At 44.0% G+C, this 19,311-nt stretch overlaps 1 protein-coding gene across 1 annotated transcript in view; it reads right to left on the reverse strand.

The window, feature by feature from the left end:
- The window catches only part of LOC118308921 (low-density lipoprotein receptor-related protein 1), an 87,682-nt gene that overhangs the window by 55,668 nt on the left and 12,703 nt on the right, over positions 1 to 19,311 (reverse strand). The window contains exons 2-5 of the mRNA XM_035630383.2: positions 16,475 to 16,597; positions 4,613 to 4,750; positions 802 to 921; positions 71 to 199 (exon numbers count right to left, since the gene is read on the reverse strand). Coding sequence (XP_035486276.1) covers positions 71 to 199; positions 802 to 921; positions 4,613 to 4,750; positions 16,475 to 16,597 — 510 coding nt within the window. The remainder of the gene's footprint in view (positions 1 to 70; positions 200 to 801; positions 922 to 4,612; positions 4,751 to 16,474; positions 16,598 to 19,311) is intronic.

Consider the following 19,311-nt stretch of genomic DNA (forward strand, 5'->3'; position numbering starts at 1 on the left):
GAAACAGGAACAGAACACCTCTACGGTCTCGGGCAGTGATTCAGTCCTGCTCGTGTCTGTTGGTACTCACCATTCTTGGCCTTGCAAGAGCGGTTGTCCGGCTGGGACAAGTAGCCCTCCACACAGGAGCAGGTGTAGGAGCCTTCGGTGTTAGTACAGGACTGACTGCAGGTCCCGTACACAGTGCACTCATCAAAATCTGCACCACAAAAACCACAGAGGGTCTTAATACTCCGTTCAAATGAAAAAAACCCCATCAAATTTCAGTTCAGAAAGCACAAACAGAAGATAAGAATAAATTGTGTAATCATTTATTGATTTGTTACACAAAACCACCATTATATTGTGAGGTTTGCGAGCATTGCTCATCGGTGCCAGTCAGTCCTCTCCAACTCAAATGGCTACTACTGAGATTTCAATGTTTCTCAACAGGCTTTTGTGAAATATGCCCCACACTCCCACGCCCCTTGAACTACCCACTGAGTGCTCTGCATGTGGTTCAGTTTCTCGAAAACCTGAGTAAACACTGGCGCAGCTCGGGCTGCTCAAACAGTCACTGGACAGGTAGGCATGTAAGCTTACGTTTTTAAATGTTGATGCTGCAACAACATTTATTACACATCAAGTGGTTTCCTCATACGGTCATTGCAAACTCTTTGATATAATATATTCTATATGATTCTATACAAAAATATTCTATATCAATATATAGATGAATCATCTGGTGTTTTTCTATTGACACTCGTTGAATCCAGTATAAACTAAACCGCAGATATCACTGGGGTGCTTAGAGGAACTCACCTTTACACGTCTTTCCATCAGGGCTGATCTCATAACCGCTCTTACAGTAACAAACCGGCCCTCCTGGAGTCACTGCACAGCTTTCCTGACAACCCATGAGCGAGCAGTTGGAGATGTACTCTGACGATAGACACACAGAGAGAGGGGGGGAGGATGAGGATGTGATGAACGCAGGAACAAGGGAGGAGTGTTTATTGATGTTTCTTTCCTGTTGCCCACTTTGTATTGGGCTGCAAACACGGACGACAGCGGTTCCTCCGCGGATGGTGGATTTGTGCAGAAGTATGTAATAATCCATTTATAAACCCACAAATTATGCTGTGATCTCTTAAGTTTCATTCATCCTGCCTGGTGCTATCTGGCAGACACAGAGCTTGCGGCGTGCCTGTAGATATCAGGAGCAGGTGCAGCGGAAGTGGCCATTGTTTACTTTCTGGGGAACATTTACTGCTGCATTTACAGGTCATAAATAGTTGATGTGGATGTACAGTTGAACACTGCTCCCTGCAGCCTCCGCCTGACAATGGGGCACATGTTGAAATATTCAGAGTCAGCTCAGTTACTCATCAACTCAGCATTTAGAACTGACATAAAACGTGACCTGCAGTAAGTGTACTTGAATGTATCGTGACTACATGTCAGCGTTTCATCAGAAACTGACAGGCTGGTAGATGCACTGCCTCACACTGGCCCTGAAGACAAAAAAATAACGTACAACCAGAATCGAACAGTGGTGAGGGCGATTCCTTCAAGTAAAATACATATTAGATACAAAACTTCTGAATGGAAGGCAAACCCCTAAACTCTGAACCTATTTCACAATCAATGCCCTCCTGCTAAACCCCGACCATCTCCAATGCGACATAAACTAAATCAAATATAAAAGGGCGTGAAAACGACACCGTCAGCGCCTCCCGGTCAGCTGACTGAGCGCACGATGGAAACTCAGCAGAGTTTTCAGCAGCACTTTGCACATCCTGCGAGACATAAATCAAGACACAGTGAGTCATGGTCAGGCATACACAGCCACGTCAAACCCGGCTGAGATCTGTCAGTCACAAATGATTCACTTTGCCCAGAAACGCCGGCCGACGATTCACACTGGCACACCATCTCCGGGGAGAGGGGAACAGCAAAGGGTCAAGAATCTGCTCCTCACAGCGCCGCACTTTCACTTCTCACTGACGAAATAAATGTCAATGATGAAGTTGAATTTGAAACAGTTCCAAAAACAGGTAGCACTTAAAAATCCCAAAGCTGCCAATACAATACAATGAGTATTACCGACAGGCAGCGAGTACACAAGTTTTTCCTACTGCACTCCACAGGCTTGCTGGGACAACCACAGTTCAAATTACAGACGTGCCCGGAATTTTCCAAAACAAGCCCGAGCACCAGACAACAGAGATGTGTTTAGAAGACAACATGGGCAACAATGTCAACAACCGAACGTGACGCATGCCACACGATATTTATCCTGGAGCAAATTAAAGTACACAAATTGCTCTGCTTTGCACATTTTTTGGCATATCATGATAAGTTCCAGGTTTCTGGTTTCAAAATGACAACTTCCTTATTATACATCACAGAATGGATTCATGACTGCCTTCAAATGTACTGTGTAGGTACAGAATGTCAAACATACAGTTGCTTGCAAAGAGAAAAGAATGAATCCAATCACACACAGTCTAACAATAGTGTGTGTGTGTGTGCGTGTGTGTGCGTGTGTGTGTGTGTGTGTGTGTGTGCGTGTGACACCAAATTGTTCTGCTTTGGTCCAGGATGCAGATCACTCGTAGGAATTGGATGAACTCTGACTGGGACACTTGAAACCCTGTGGAAAACTAAAGATGTGAGGGGGAGATAAGCACGTTTCGGACGCACACACATGAATCCCAACTGTGCCCAGGAAGCTGCTGCGTCCCTACATGTGGGTACATTTTTGTCCTCACCATGAGGTGAATACACACATACACACTCTTACACACACACACACAAATGCAAGTCCATTCTAACCTCAAAAGTCCAGTCAGCCTGAAAGTGCATGAAAATTTGATGTGCTTTCCAGTTCCTCTCTCCGTGTATCTTCAATAAATATTTCATCCGAGCTCATCGTTTTAACCGAAAGTGTGGTGGAGAAATGGGGGGGAAACAGCCGCTCACGTTGACCCCCAAGAGAGCAAGAAATGGTCAGGTTTGTTTTTAAACTGTGAACCATGGAAAGAAAATTCCAAACCCTTGGAATAAATGATCATTAAATCTCATGTTTTGGCTCCGTATCTTAGCTGCTGGCTTCTGTACAGGTTGGAGATGAGAAGAGAAAAGGGCAAATCAAACAAAATGAAAATCGACCATTGATACAAATCAAGGTCCTTCCGGTGTAACGTACACTTCAGGGTATATATTAATGATGCAGTGGAAATGATGACTAGTGGCTGATCTGACCTTTACGTGACATGTGTCAGGCTTTGGACTAATGTGAGACACAAATCCGCTTGATGGGCGATATTAGATTGTTCTCCTCATCATTTGTGATCCTCTGCTAACCTTCTGACGAGGTAAAAGAAACGATACACCAGACTGTGTAGAAGGATGTGATACAAGTATCTCAGGACAGACCACGACCACAGCCCGTTCTCACATTGACGAAACCACGATGATCCCAGGCTTTTATTGAATCCGTCTTGTCTTTTCCCCTTGTGTCATGGCTTATTAACCTGTCTCAGTAAAGCTAAAATCCTCTAAACTAAATTGCTTAGTGGGCAATTGAGCTCACAGGTGAGTGTGCCAGGCGGCCTCTCTCCTTCAGGACTGTTTCGTTCCTCGCACAGGGAATTCCAGCTGCTTGGCTTCTGCCCTCGCTCTGTTGCCTCTAAGCACTTTGCCCATGCATGGCAGTTTAGGCTTTGAGTGGCTTTTTTGATGTCTTCTGTATCTGTGACATTATTTTGTCTTGCTTTTAACTCTGAAATGCTGAATCTCCAGTCTGCCGTGGTGTCTACAGCTCAAAATAATATTAGACCATTTTAATACCACTTGAAATGACGTTTCAGACTAAACCTGCAATACTCACCAAGAGTGAAAATATACTTCTCAAGCCACTCATCGTTGAACTTGCAATTCCCCACGTTCATAAACTAACTGGCTAATTATTATTCTTCAGGCTGCCAGACAGTAGAGACGTTTTCAAAGTGACCATGGGTGATGACAAAGACCCATGCAAGCGATTTAATACTTTTTGTAAAATTGAATTTAAAACATTTTAAGACTTTTTTTAAGTCTCAAGACCGGGCTGCACAACACATTTACGCCCAGGTGCTAATAAAGAAACCTTGAACCTACTAACAGGAGGTAGTCAGTGCAATTGAAGTTCCCTTAAGACCTTCCCCCTCTGCTGGAATGATTACACATCTACCCAGAGTTGATCTCATGGTCTGTTGCACAATGAAGTTAAAACTTTAAAAAAATTGAATTCGAATTCGGGCGACTCAATCAGCACATTTTTTGGCATATCATAATAAGTTCCTGGTTTCTGGTTTCATAATGACAACTTCCTTATTATACATCACAGAATAGATTCATGACTGCCTTCAAATGTATTGTGTAGGTACAGAATGTCAAACATACAGTTCCTTGTGTCTCCGTATGGCAAAGAACACAGCGCAATTCAACATCAGCACATCTGTCGCTGTGACTTCAGGAGTGAGAACTGTACATTAAACAAGTGACAAACAGATACAGAATGAATCCAATCACACAGCCTAACAACAGCATACGTGTGTGTGTGTGTGTGTGTGTGTGACGGTGATACCTCTGCAGTGTGGTCCCTCGTCCCAGCCGTCAGTACAGTCTGGGACCCCGTTGCACAGTTTGCCCATGTGGATGCAGAGCTCTGTTCCTCCACACTGGTATTCATTGGGAGGGCAGCGTGACACGGTGCTATGTGGACCTGAGGGGGGAGAGAAATGCAAACATGGTCAAATGAAAAGGGTAAAGTAAGAAGTGAAGCAGCTTAGGAGTCAAAATTGTGCTATTTCATGATGGGAGTTTTCAGTTTTTTTTCTTTTTCCTGTAACATTCCTTCAAATTAATAATTACTATGCTTGTCAATGCCGTCAAAACTTAGCCTGTTCCGAATTCATGGTAATCCTTAGAAATGTCACACAGGGGACGTATGGCTCATTTGCCGTTTCACCTTGATGAACTTTATTGGTTATTTACCAATTCTAACTACACACGCTGTTTGACCTGTGTGTGCTACACGGGGTGCGTCACAACACATGATTGGTGTCATGTTATTGGTAACAATCAACAACTGCTGCGACTAATTATTATTTTACATCATCAATCACTCTTTTTTGCCTTTACTTGAAAAAATATTTAAATAATCAGTTCATCGTCAAAATAGCTGGTGATTAATTTTTCAGTAAATCAACTGATCAATTCATCGACTAATCCTTTCAAATCTTTAATCAACCCATTAGAGCAACCCAAATAGAGATTACTTAGTCACATCAATTATTATTAGGCCTGTCACGATAACTACTATTTTTTTGCACGATATATTGTCCCAGAAGTTATTGCGATAAACAATATTATTGTCATTTTCAGTGCGTGCAATTCCTACACGATTTGTGTTGCTGCTGAGAGGAATGTTATCAAAAGGTTAGACTTATGTTCAGGCCTCAGACAAAACAAGCAATTTGAAGTCATGGTGCCTTTAGAAAAATACTAAGAAAACAATATTTTCTGACATTTTATAGACCAATAAAGATATTGATTACGACGAGAACAGGTGCTATGTCAACAAAAAAGCATGTAGACACAATGGCTATTATTGAGGTCAATAAACATTATTGAGTTTATATTCATGCATCGTACGATAAGTCGATAACGTAATTATTGGACAGGCCTAATTATTATCAGATGTATATTTAATGTACACTCATATGAAAATAAATAAGGCATTCCCTAAAGTGTTCAGTTTTTTGGGGAGAGGTCTGTGTGCCCCTCTGTCGACTTAAGTCACTAGGACGGCGATTTCTGCTTGGTTTTGCAACAAGAGCGGCTCTCAGCAGGCCGACACACAAGCACAATGTCATAACAAAATGGATAACACTGCAAAACCTTCTCTGTGAAACCCAGCTCCAGCTGTGTCACTCAAACCCCCTGTTGCAAGCAGATTTGTTCGAAGCCGTGAAGGCGCACGTATTACAAAACCATGTCGCTGAGATTTTTTTTTAAAGATGGATTTTACCCTCGGCCGTTTGTTATCTGCCTTCTCTCCCTGTCACTTTCATCCATTCTGCCCCGACTATAAAACTGCTCAGTAAAGCAGAAATACTTTAAAATCAATCTTTATAAAAAACTGCTCTCGCATGCTGCCAGTTGATGACAGACTTTGTGATGGAGACCGGGCATCATGTGAGGCTGACGACATATTTGTCAGACTGCAACAACACGGACATGTTTTTCTACCAGCTCGCCAAAGTGAGTGCCCGTCGAGCTATCTGCTCCTTCGTATCTGTGGACGGGCTTCATCACACACCATCCTACAGTACGCACAGATACAAGACAGAGGAAACTTACAGGAGGTGAGCAATAAACATGATTACACTAAAAACAGCAGCTGAGAAATATCCTTCATGCTTAACATTATTGGGAATCAGTTGCCCAACATTGCTGTAAATGCTGATAATGTCGATATTTTTGGATGTACATTTTTTGTCTAGTGTTTTAAAATGATATAATTTTATTATTCATATTCATTTTTATCATTAGAATTTACTTAATCCTATTTCTTTTAACTAAAATTTTAGTGCTGATGATTATCTTCATTTTATCTTATTTAACTTTATTGACCTTTTACTATCTTGGTATAATTTATTTTGTGTAGTACTTTATCTATTGTCGTTTTTATTGCTTGTTTTATCATCTTCATTACCCTTCTTTTATTGTTGTCTTTTCAATTATTGATCATTTTGGTAAGAATTAGCCTCTAAATCCGAGACTTTTCTGAGATCCTTTGTATTGTCAATCACCTGAAAGCACTTTGAACTGCATTTGATTTGATTGACAGACGCAAAATAAATGATGTTTGATTTGATTTGAACATATGCATTCTAGCTGGCAGGATGCTTATAACTCAGTGCCAATAAAAACCCACACATATATTTTGATCCAGAAATGTGATTCATCATTTGAAATTTCATCCAAAACGTTTCATCGCACTAGGGTTACCAGTTACTGCATCATTTGCAGTCCATTGCGTGGGGGAGTCTTCTGGTAATTTGGCAACACTAACATCGCATGTGCCCTCCACGTGCATCACAACAAGCAACAATATCAGGCGGCAACATATCGCCCATGGGCTCCTATCCCAGTTCGCCAGCTGTTCGTCAGATGTGGTGACTCGTGGCTGATCCAGTGACTCTCATTCGCTAAATGCGAGTGACATTTTGTGCAGTGATGACGCCCCATCTGACACGTGACTTGACCAGACTACAGCCATCGAAGGCACGTTCTCTTCGTTGGACTTAAAGTTGCAGCATATTGTATCGTTGTCTTTTTGTGGATGCCATCTTAACTTCAAACAGGCATTGAGCCACACCCCAAATGTTTAACTCTCAGATCAGGACCAGTTCCCAATTCCGACAAATGAGCGATAACTGCGGATACAACCAGTCTAGAATGAAAATGGGAGTTGGCGAAGCACAGCGTGAGCAATAATCCCTCGAGCCCTCGACCAAAGACATAAGCCATGTGTTTGAACGACAGTGTTGTTGTCAAATGATTAAATAGAAATGAACTGATTGTCGAATACCGAAAGATAAAATGATGTTCGCTGTCGGTGACACCATAATATCCTCTATCCTTTACATCCCGATGTCCCTTGTTTGAAACAAAGACCCCCCCACCTAACAATAAGCTGAACCGTATGCACTATAATCACACAACAAAGGCCATTAATTGAATGTGAATTGTTCTGACCATCACCCAGTGACTCGATAGATGAGACAATGCAGGACCTGTCTGACTCAGCACAGCGATCGATCATTCGCATTGTACATCCACTCTGCTGTAATTAATCAGGGCTGCATGTCTTAATGTCGTGACAACAGAAAACTTTATGCGGTTTTACAAGTTGGGTTATTGAAAATGTTTTCACAAAGTGTGTCTGTGAGACAATGACAGAGACAAATGCATTTCCCTGTATCAGAGACAGTTTAGATTCTAAAATGAAGTAATTTCTTCAAGAAATGCACTTGAGCATAACACTATTTTCTCCCTTTGCCTTCTTTCCCAATGCGCCTTCCCCCTCTTCTCATCCATCATGGATTTACATTCATCTCTTCCTCCTGCCAACTGAACAGGCAAAACCATGAGGCAGAAATTCAAGGAACCATTGTGGCAGCATGAGACGGCCACTTGGGAAAACTAGCAGGAACTACAAACACACCATTATCCAAGCCGGGCCTCGCCAAATGACTACCTTCACTACATCTACGGCATACACACATCCATCCCAGAGGCAAAACGCCAACAATAAGCATGCCAGTGTAGTGGCATGCAGGACTCTGGGATCCTGAGAAAGAAAACATATTCATCTTGGATGAATATAAGTTAGGCCTAAACCTACTCCTCCTCGAAGACACTAAGTCTACGCAGTTTTAACTCGATATATGTGAATATACTGCTAAACCCTTTATCCAAGCACACGGGGCCTTTCTCCTAAACAACCTTATAACAGAACTCTTTTTCATGGATGGAGTTTCCTGCCTTGTGACTCTGACCAGACTTCCATCCACAAAAAAAGACGAATGACTCAGCACAAGTTTTGTCCTCAAGTCCAACCAGGCTACGTGTGGTCCACAACCCCCGTGCTGCGTCGGCAGACTGCAAATGTTGACACGATCCTTCACACGGTGTTAACCACCGAAGCGATGTGTTGTTTGTTTTTTGACATCATTGACGTATTAACCCCAATTGCTGCATTGCAGTGATGATGCATGAAATAATTCCCCATTCAAAACAACACTTTGTTGCGTTGAGTGATTGCGCTGAGTGATTGCACCATTGGGATTTTTCTCCTCAGGACAGCACATATTTGAAAGAACTTCTTCCTATCATAACTGGAAACTATTTATAAACAAGAATCAGCATGATGCCAAGGCTCTTTGTCTTTTCATTCTCCTTTTGTAGGATGCTTTAACTTTGTCGGAAAGCGATCACTCCTCTACAGGGCTCGTCTTTCTCTGCCTGTGTGGACAGTCAAACTGTTGGTTGTCCCGCCTCCTCCCCACTGCCGCTCATTCTTTATCTCTTCCCATTATTTTCCTCCAACATCTGTTGACCTATTTACAGTAATTGTGTAAGAGGGAGGGTAATATGTGAGCAACGAAAACTGTAGAGGACAAAAAAAGAGGGAGAGGGATAAAGTGAGGCAAAAGCAGAGAGGAGACACCTCATCCACGGGAAGTGGACAGAGCCCCACAAGGCCTCATTCTTGTGCGAGTTGGCAGCAGGGCTGCAGTGGAAAAGGCCTTTGCTAATGTGAATTATACAGGGTCTTTATTTCAACTGTCATCTACTGCGAGTGAGCCAGGTTAACTTCCTGAGAAGTTTCTATTTGCTCTATTCCCCTGTGCAGTTTGTAGGACCAGTTCGGTGGAATGGTCTTAACAGGCTTGCTGGTACAGCATCAGCTTTTTTCATCTGTAGCTCAATTATGGCACGCAGGGGAAAAGTGTCTCCCGTCATCGACCCATGCAGGCTAACCTTGTGACGCCGCCAGTGGCGCCGGGGATTTGACTTTTCTTTTCCGACGGAGAACCAGAGAGGCTGTTCCAAGGCATAATTTCTCTGCCCCAGACGTCACGGAGACGTCAGCAGGTGTCAGGGCAGATCTCACTTCTTCCATAGGTCTGTCTGACGCCACAGTTTGCCTCAGGATGTACAAACAACTGCAACTTCAGCCTGAATCTAGATGATGGTATAGGGGGGCAGTATTGACAACCGCCGAATGCTTTTGTTGACTCCAAGTCACCATTAAAGCCGAACAAAGCCTTTCTTCTCCAAGCATCCATCAAAACATGATTGCAGCATGCTGGATTTCAGACACCTTGCACGAGTGGAGTCTCTTAGCCGCAGCACACAGGGTTAGATCACATGCAGACTACCTCACACTCCGTGGTGCTGAGGGAGGGGAGGGGGCGCAAGAGAACTAAGGCCATTGTTTGGATCACACAAATCGGCTGTGGCCCCCTATAAAGCGGGCTGAGCCGCAGTGTTGTAAGCGGCGTCACATGCGAAGCCTGATCTGAACAGTGGCACGGCCACATGGAGCGAGAGCCGGGGCCTGGTGAGGGCCACGGGGGCACAATGATGAAAGGAGGGGCGGCAGTTTCTAATTATGTGCCCTGTCAGGATTATTACTCTAAGACACATTCTCCTTAGTTCATGTATCAGCAGTGGACTTCTCGATACTTTTCTTAATCTAGGGCTTTTTCCTTCACATTTTTGCAGAATTGTTCATCGTGGAAACTGTCTCTCCGTCTGCGTTTCCTCTCCAGCAGCAGAAAAGAGCCCCAGCTGACGGAGAACGAGTCAAAATCTGGGTTTGGATCAGGCTGTCCCTGAGCCCAAAGCTTGTTAGGCTGTGGGGATTTTCCATGCACCGGTTCATGCTTCCCCTCCATATGCTGGTCGGCACAATGCTTATTCAACCAATAGCAAACACGCAAACAAATAACAAGATGCTTCCAGTGCCGGAGCAAAACATAAAAGGGACTTGATGTGAGCCAGAATGAGGCCAACTGCAGAGAGCGACAAGGCTTCACGTGGCCTTAGTTTCCTTTTAAACACTACAGAAGCTTCAGCATGTGAGACAACACACGTGTGAGGTACAGCGGCACACATTCTGTCTGACAGATAATCAAAATGACCCGGATACTTTTCCCTGACACCAGCCACACAGGCGTAGATGAATTATTTAAAATCCTGATCCATAAATATACCTCATGAATAAATACTGTTAATACTGCACCACTTTACTGCCTGGCAGCTCTTAATGACACACTAATACTGTGTCTCTCTGACCGCGGATGACCATGTGCTCACAGACGGCCTGGGCCCTCTCTGTGCGGCTCTTAGCCCCACATGACACATTCTTGGATGGAGCACCCGAATCCTGACCCAGCAGCCCCGACGCCCCCATTGACCCCCATCTGTCCTGCCAAGTGAACAGAAAACCCCAAAACGACGGACGCGGCACAGAAAAAAGCAACAACACCGGGCCTTCATTCAAAGCCGAGTGGACAGTGTGTCTATGTTGCTGCTCGACACAGACTCGTCAAAAAAGCTCACGGGAAGCAAGACAGCAACAGCTCCAGCAGCAGAGTGCCGAGGACGACAGTGCCCGCGTCGCAGTTTATTCCTGACAGCTATCCCATAAACACTTCACTGTGCAGGTGGAAAACAACACATTAACCTGCCAGTCCCGCTGCACCTGTGGCTGCCTCACAAATACTAGGGCAGATTTATTTTCAGCTGCTGCCGTTTTCTTTGTCCAGGCGATCACGTCTCGGCGTCACAGCGGTGTTATACAAAATCCACCACATGAATGCAGTTTATTATAATCATCTCTGGCTTTGACCCTGGTGGCAGACTGTGTGCCCTCTCTGCACTCCGCACTTGATGGTTGGATCTTTGGTCAGTTGGCTCTCCGCAAACCCCTTTTCCTTCCAAGATATCAACACCACATTTTCATTCCTTCCTGGGGGGCTTCTGGGGTGGCTGGCAGGGTGACAAGCAAAGCAGGAAGGCTAAATCCAGCTCTTGAAAGCACAACAAACTGAGCCTTCTCCAAACACAGCAGCACTACGGCTGCTCGGGGCAGAGAAACCACTAAGGCAAACAGGTCTATCAGCAGCGTCAATCGCAAGATTCATATATCAGGATACATTAGCCTATATCAGTGCTGGTTATCAGAGAGGAAACGCAAACAGATAGACCCAAATTAAATCAGTGGTGAAATATCCCAAAGTTATGCCATTCATCCTGCACACACCTGCTTCCTTCCACACACACACACACACACACACACACACACACACACACACACACACACACACACACACACACACACACACACACACACACACACACACACACACACACACACACACACACACACACACACACACACACACACACACACACACACACACACACACACACACACACACACACAGACGTATTACAGGCTGAAAAAAAGCTCTTCAGTAAAGACTCTATTTCTGACAATGACTCTTTATGCGATTCATTCGCCTATTATTTCCTCACAATGGACTGAGGATTAACTCAAAACTATTAGTATGCTACAAGAATAAGTTTTTTTCTCGTAGAGAGTAGAGGGGGAGAGCCATGCTGCTGCCACAGAATGACTAAATATATGAAAGGCACTTAAGTCTGTTTTGAATTTTGCACTAAGACTCTCTCCAGTCTTTTTTTTTTCTTTGTCATGTAGCGCATTAGAAAAGTAATTCAAAGGAAAGAAAACTAATTATCATGTCGGAAAAAAACAGCGATGCAAATGACGGGAAAGGCCCAAGGGAGTCGCAAAAGAGGATGAGAGTAATCGTCACTGTAAGAGCCAAGAGACAGAAGGAGACCAAAGCTAAACAACCAATGCAGGCGACAAGCGGTGTCTTCAATAATGCACTCTCACGTACAGGATGGAGTCATTTATTCCTGCTACAAACCAGAGACGCGCTGGTGTTAATGTGCAGGGAGAACAACGAGCCACGAGGCAAAGACAGGTGTTCAACATCCCTGTGCCTGTACCTCTGAGGTGCAGGGTGAGGGGGGGCGTCAATTACCCAAATTATCACATATCCTCATTCTCCTGCATTATAAATGCCACTCCATCTCTCGTCGTATCCTGAAAAAGTTTCTTCTTTGATTCAATAACAGTACATTTTTGCGACATATTTCATGGCCAGTTTACTGCAAAAACATTTCCCTGCCAAAATACTGTACATTGCATTTATGTTATGACATGATATATATGAGCTGACGTATTGTTTCGGTACACGCTGAAGCTATGAAGTCCATACAGTCATGGCAACAAACATCCTATAATGCTCGGGTATTTGTCATAAACAACACAGTTAATGGCATCTTTGAACTTTTTAAAAAGGTAGACAATTGCTCTGTCATCTGCACGAGAGAAAATCTCGGTGTGTGTGTGTGTGTGTATGTGTGTGTGTGTGTGTGTGTGTGTGTGTGCGCGCACTCACTCCTGCTGCAGCTCCGTGCAGGAACAAGGCAGCGGCAGGCGACGGAGTCTTTCATGTTGAGCAAAGGTTTTTTTAGGAGACAGTAGCAGGATGAGACAAATCATTGCCTCTTTCCTATCTGCTCCGTGTAACCACCAGCTTCAACTGTCTGGTAAATAAAACGACCGACCGAACGTGAACCAAACAATAAACCTCCTCGTGCCTCATTACAACAGCTGTGGGTTTAACTTCTACAGATCGACGGTAAAAAACAGCAGATTTTGACTTCTTTTCAAGGCGGTCTCTTTCATTTTATTGACAGGAGTCCGTGAGATGCCAATTACATCATGAAAGATTATGTTTTCCACTCGGAAAGTGGCTGTTACAAAAGTGCTCCGTCTCCTAAAGAGCTAATTGCGGCCCTGGTGGGAACTGTCTGTAAAAAGGCCCTTATTACAGGGCAGGGGACATCATTGTTGCGTTACACACTTCCTGTGTTTCCAAGGCACACTCACAGCACGTGGGAATATCTGAGGACCCTAATAAAGTCTACAGCCCAGGGTGATGGCTCTACGAGAGCACCCAGCCCCGAAAGCCACGGACCAGGCATGTATGGCCATGACACCGCTTTCAAATGTCCATGGATTAGGGAATGCTGATCAACGCTCTACGTAAAGGGCATATGCCCGGACAACCATTTTGTTTTTGTTTGACTTTTTCAGCATCCCTCTATACCAGTCTGACCCGGCACGCCCGGGCACAAAGAACAGCATTGTGGGGGCTACACAGCAGGGCAAAGCAGCTGCACTGGACAGTGGCTGACTTCACTGGCAATGGCCAACACCACAACAAAGGCCACTGTGAATCCCCGTCCACATGAGTGAATAAATAAACCTCCCTCGACGAGAAGCATCCGCTACAGCGCTTTCATCACAACAATTAAAACTAAAAATGTTACTCAATAAACGGGCGGTGTACTGTGCATTTTCTGTAAACCATACACACATGATGAGACACAAAAATGCTGATCAACCACATTAACTGTGTTGAGATTCAGCTCTGCAGCTTTGACACCCAACATCTGCTCAATGACATCATGTTTGTTTTATTTGTTTCTTCTTTCTTGTTTTCCAAATGGCATTTTGTTTTTCTGATAATTTCCAGTAGAGAGCAAAATGAAACATGGGGAGAGTGTTGAGACAAAGGTTGGACTGAAATGGAGGATGAGGTAGTAATGTGGTACGTCTCCTAAAGCTCCACCCGGATGCCTATAGCAGCTGGGCACAGTAGTTTTTATCAGTTGTATGTGGTCTTTTCATGAGATTTGTTGAGAAAAGAACAACTGCAGAATATCACCGGACTTAACCATTGACTTGAATATTTCACAACTCTCAAATAGAAACCTTCATTTCTAATAAAAACCACCCAAACACATCATTTAACCATCTGTGCTGACTTCTGCATTTGGTCATACTCTGAATTTGCAGATAACAGTATTTACTCAAGTATGTACTCGGCCAAGTTCCTCAGTAACAATCAAAACAAACCTAACTTCTTCAAAAACACCTACATTCTAAGAAGGCTAAGATAAGTTTTTTTTTCTGTCTTGGGCTTTCTGCACTGACCCTGTGTAAAGCCACGTCCCTGCAGAGCAACGGTCCCGTAACTGTTGTTTTTGTGAGAGTATGGCACAAGCTGGAGGGAGTAGCATCAGGCAGGGGACTGAGGCACAGTGCTTCCGTTCCAGATACAGACACAGAAGGAGGCTGTCCCCACAGATGAGAAGACGGGAAAGAGCAGGTTGTGAAAAACAGCAGGTTTCTCCATTGCTCTGGGCGAGTCTCTAATGACTTCCAGACCGACTCTCATACAGTCTCTGTCTAGACTGCAGCCATAGCACTCTGCCCCGTAGCCTCACACACACACACACACACACACACACACACACACACACACACACACACACACACACACACACACACACACACACACACACACACACACACACACACACACACACACACACACACACACACACACACACACACACACACACACGTACGTACAGTGCTCGGCCACAAACTGACTGTCCACCCATCGAGAGCCCTCTGTCGTCTTAGGTCAACCAAACACACACACACACACACACACACACACACACACACACACACACACACACACACACACACACACACACACACACACACACACACACACACACACACACACACACACACACTACTGCATTCATTCAATTCCCAGGGATTCCGCATGTCAGCATCTTAACTCCAATGAGGACTTTCAAACGACGGCTGTCTTTTTTTCCACAACTCCTTCCGAGTTTGGTTTTGTCTCACGACTCACGATCGCTCCTGAAAGCTCACGGCGATCGCATTTATCAAAAAAAAAAGACAAACTTTGTAAATCTCCTAATTGGGCATGACAGGACCGTTTGAAGGCAAATGACCCCTCTTGCCGGCTGATAAAACATCCCATTGTTGTCTCAAGCGTGGCTGTGGTTAGCCAAATAAATCTAATAGCCCATCAGTCTCAGTCTGTGAGCTGATGACTGCATCTAGAGTCTATTTGCAGGGATCAAGCGCTTCACTAACGTATTAGCAGACCCGTGAGATTGCAAAATCAGTGTACCACGGTGGGTTTCAGATCCTCAAAGATCTGCACCTATTGAAAAGCGTTCAAGTCAAATCGATCGCCATAATTCACACATTACCAAAACAAGAATCTTCTGCAGAGAGAGGCTAGGCCAACATGAACCAACTAGAGTTTGCACTTATTGTGATGAGTAAAATCAAATGCAGATTCGTGCAATTGTTTCCCATCTGAACCTGCTTTGAAGAGAGAAGCAGTGAGAGCCTGTATGCCAAAGAATTCACAGAGTTGAATGGACAAAAAAAAAGGATTATTAGTAAGAGTAGGGATTTCCCTGTCTTGGACCAATGACGAGGTGGAACTGTTACTTAAAGTAAGTATTTACAAGTTTTTTCCTTCACCACAGGTCGTTGAGTCTTGACTGATAAGAACCGATCAGGGAGCAAATGCAGGTGACTGTGTTATTGCTACCGAACGTCTCCGTCCTCCACACTAAAATGCTTCCCCAGAGTTTTCAAACCAAAAACAAAGCCAGCAACCTATTGTAGTGTGGACGGCAGGCGTGAACCTGGACGCACTGGTGCGTTTTCAAATCAAGAACGTAGTAATGTGGATGTAATCTAAATAATGTGAAAAGCATTTCTCTCTATATGGTTTCAATTATCTAACCTGAATGGCAGCCAAATGTCAGATGTGGCCGAATCATAAAAACGCTGTGCACAGTGAGGTTACGGTCAGCATCATGGGTACAATACACCGGACTGTTTCAACTCAGAAAGACTCACAAACATCGGGCTCCTCGTCGGAGCCGTCCGGGCAGTCTTTCTCCCGATCGCAGCGCCAGCCCTTAGAGATGCACGTCACCCCGTCTTTGCACACAAATTGCTTTGGGCTGCAGGTCTTTGGGGCTGAAAAGAGACAAAGACAAAAGTGAATTAATGAAAAGATTTCTGAAAAAAATAAAAAGCATCCCCCTTTTGTGTCAGTGATCTTTATTGCTGAGGTCTCATTAGTAAGCAGGGTCTGTTGTGTTCAGAGCCAATAGTGGTCCTCAATGGCCCTAATTAGGTTTTGGAAGAGGAGATGGAGAGGAAAGGGAAAAGGATACACAGAAACCAAAACACACTCTCATAAAAGGCCTGGAAGGGCTGTGCATAAAGATGCTGCACCTAAATATTCAGGTCAGCGTTTACAGGCCATGTGCAGTGATGCAACACGTCTGGAAGAAAAGAATATCTTGTTTAGTGAACTGCCCCCCTACCATCCATTCCCCCTTCAGTCCAACCTTCCGGAGAGGGTGGGAAACTGCCCACTCCATCCACGGCCAAATGGGTTTTCAAACCCACACAAATCCAGGTCCGCTCAGATCTCCACATAAACACATACAGTATAAACACACCAGCAGCAGAGCTGAGCCATTCGGAGGAGTCGCTCGGTGAGTGAAGTTGGATTCAAAAAACTTACTGCTGAGTTGTGACTTGTGTTACTAAACATTATTTTGTCAGGGGAAAAAAACATAGACTTAGCTTTTATTGTTCATACTGTCCCGGTTTCAAATAATTGCTTTGTTACAAAAATGTCTTTTTTTTATACTGAACTGACCTGTTTTGTTCTTTACAGCACTGGGCAAGTTTATTGAATAATAAATAAAAAGAATACTGGTTACTGGTTGTTCAATGGAATATAAATTACAAGGGTTTTTGAAAACACAAGTAACCATATTTGGAGTGGTGGGGGTTGCACCTACACCTGCAACATGCCCCTTTTGGACGGTACTAGCTGTCAATCAGTACCCACACCCCAATGTACACAGTGCCTGTATTGAAGAAGACTTCAAAAATAAAGACGGAGACGATAAACTCCTCAGGAAAACGTTTACTGACAGTATAAATTAAGTGAGAAGTCATTTTTGCAACCAGTAGAGTCTACCTCTACTGGTCATTTTGGAAAAAACAGGTTTTAGGCCACTTCCACATTGGCTTCACTTTCCAGACCCATAATTTGCATATGCACTCTATGATCTCACATGGCCAGACCGATCTCCACGGTACTGTGTCAGTGCCGAGGAATGCATCTGGCTGTGCTCATTATCATGAGGGGGGTGGGGGGGACTCTGGCTGGTTTAACCAGTCACCATCGCCTTAGACGGTGCAAAACTCAGCATGCAGAATAGTGACTTGTTCTGGTAGAACATCTGCACATGCGGAGATGAGCTCAGTCCTTAAAATGAATTCATTAAATCAGTAAAAGCGAGACGTCGATTTCATCAAAACGACATTTTCAGCATGTAGGATGCAAGCTAAGAGGTTGGCTCTTTTTGTAGAAAAGGAGATTTTGAAAATGGTAACAGGTTGGAGGCTGAGGCGGAGAAGAATACCACCTGAAATAGGCGCCCCATGGCAGGTTCATTCCCAAATCCATGAACATGTTACTCAGTATTTCTCCGGCCCAACATGAATAATTACAAAAGGCAAATTAACTCTCAGACAAGTTTGAGAGAAAAAAAAAGACATCTGGTGAGAGAGGGAGCTTAATACAACATTTAGCCAAACATTACAGAACTGTGGACATAGCAGTGAAAAGAGACAATTATATAACACCATAGGCTTTTAATAATGAGGTCATACAGGATAAGGAGACAGCAACAAGCAATCCCTAACCATAACCGCAATTCTCACATGGATAATTAAATGTCTGAATATTTATCACTTGGCTCTGTGCCTCAGTTTGTTTTTTTTCTACATCAGACTGAAGGTCTTTTTTAAGCATACTCCTCTTCTGTTACTTTGAATATCAGTGGTTATCTCACCTCACTGAATCAATCACTGGCCTCATGTCGGATCATTTACATTTTTAATGCTATTTTACAAAATGTGATATGAAAACAGGTGCTAACCCCCCCCCCCCCGAGTGCAGTCAGCCTTTTTACGGTCAGATTATAAGGCCCCGATTGGACATGACGATGTTATGGTAACCTCGAGATTATTCAGGCATATAGCATGGGGAAGGGGACGGGGATTGGGTGGATGAGGGGATGAGGAAGGATAAACAGGATGACTGTATTTACATTTGAAGCTGGCCTCCAACTCCAGCATTGAAGGGAATCTTGAAATGGAGCTCAACCTAAATACCATGAATTCAAGCTGACATATTGCTCGAACATTCACACATTCCCCTCTTATCCTCCTCTCTGTACCACTGTGATCGGTGTGTGTGTGTGTGTGTGTGTGTGTGCGTGTGTGTGTGTTGTGTGTGTGTGTGCCCGTGTGTGTGTGTGTGTGTGTGTGTGTGTGTGTTTGTGCCCGTGTGTGTGTGTGTGTGTGTGTGTGTGTGTGTGTGTGTGTGTGTGTGTGTGCGTTTGTGCATTTGTGGATGTGTGCGCAAAAGGGCGTTGTTTCCTCCGAAGTTACAAGGCTTTGAATTATTCATGAAATCGAACCAGGTTTGTGTAACAGCATTTCCTCTTAGCTCCTCATTCCTCTTCCTTGGTGCGTGCTTTCGTTTAGTTGTTTGTTTGTTCAGAGATATGAACACCAGCCACAGTTGGCGGCTAAAGTTGTGGTGCATCTGTCTATTGTCATCTTGGTTATTTAGATGCTGACATGCTCAAACTCAACATGCT

Source organism: Scophthalmus maximus, chromosome 6, assembly GCF_022379125.1.
Source record: "Scophthalmus maximus strain ysfricsl-2021 chromosome 6, ASM2237912v1, whole genome shotgun sequence".
NCBI lineage: Eukaryota > Metazoa > Chordata > Actinopteri > Pleuronectiformes > Scophthalmidae > Scophthalmus > Scophthalmus maximus.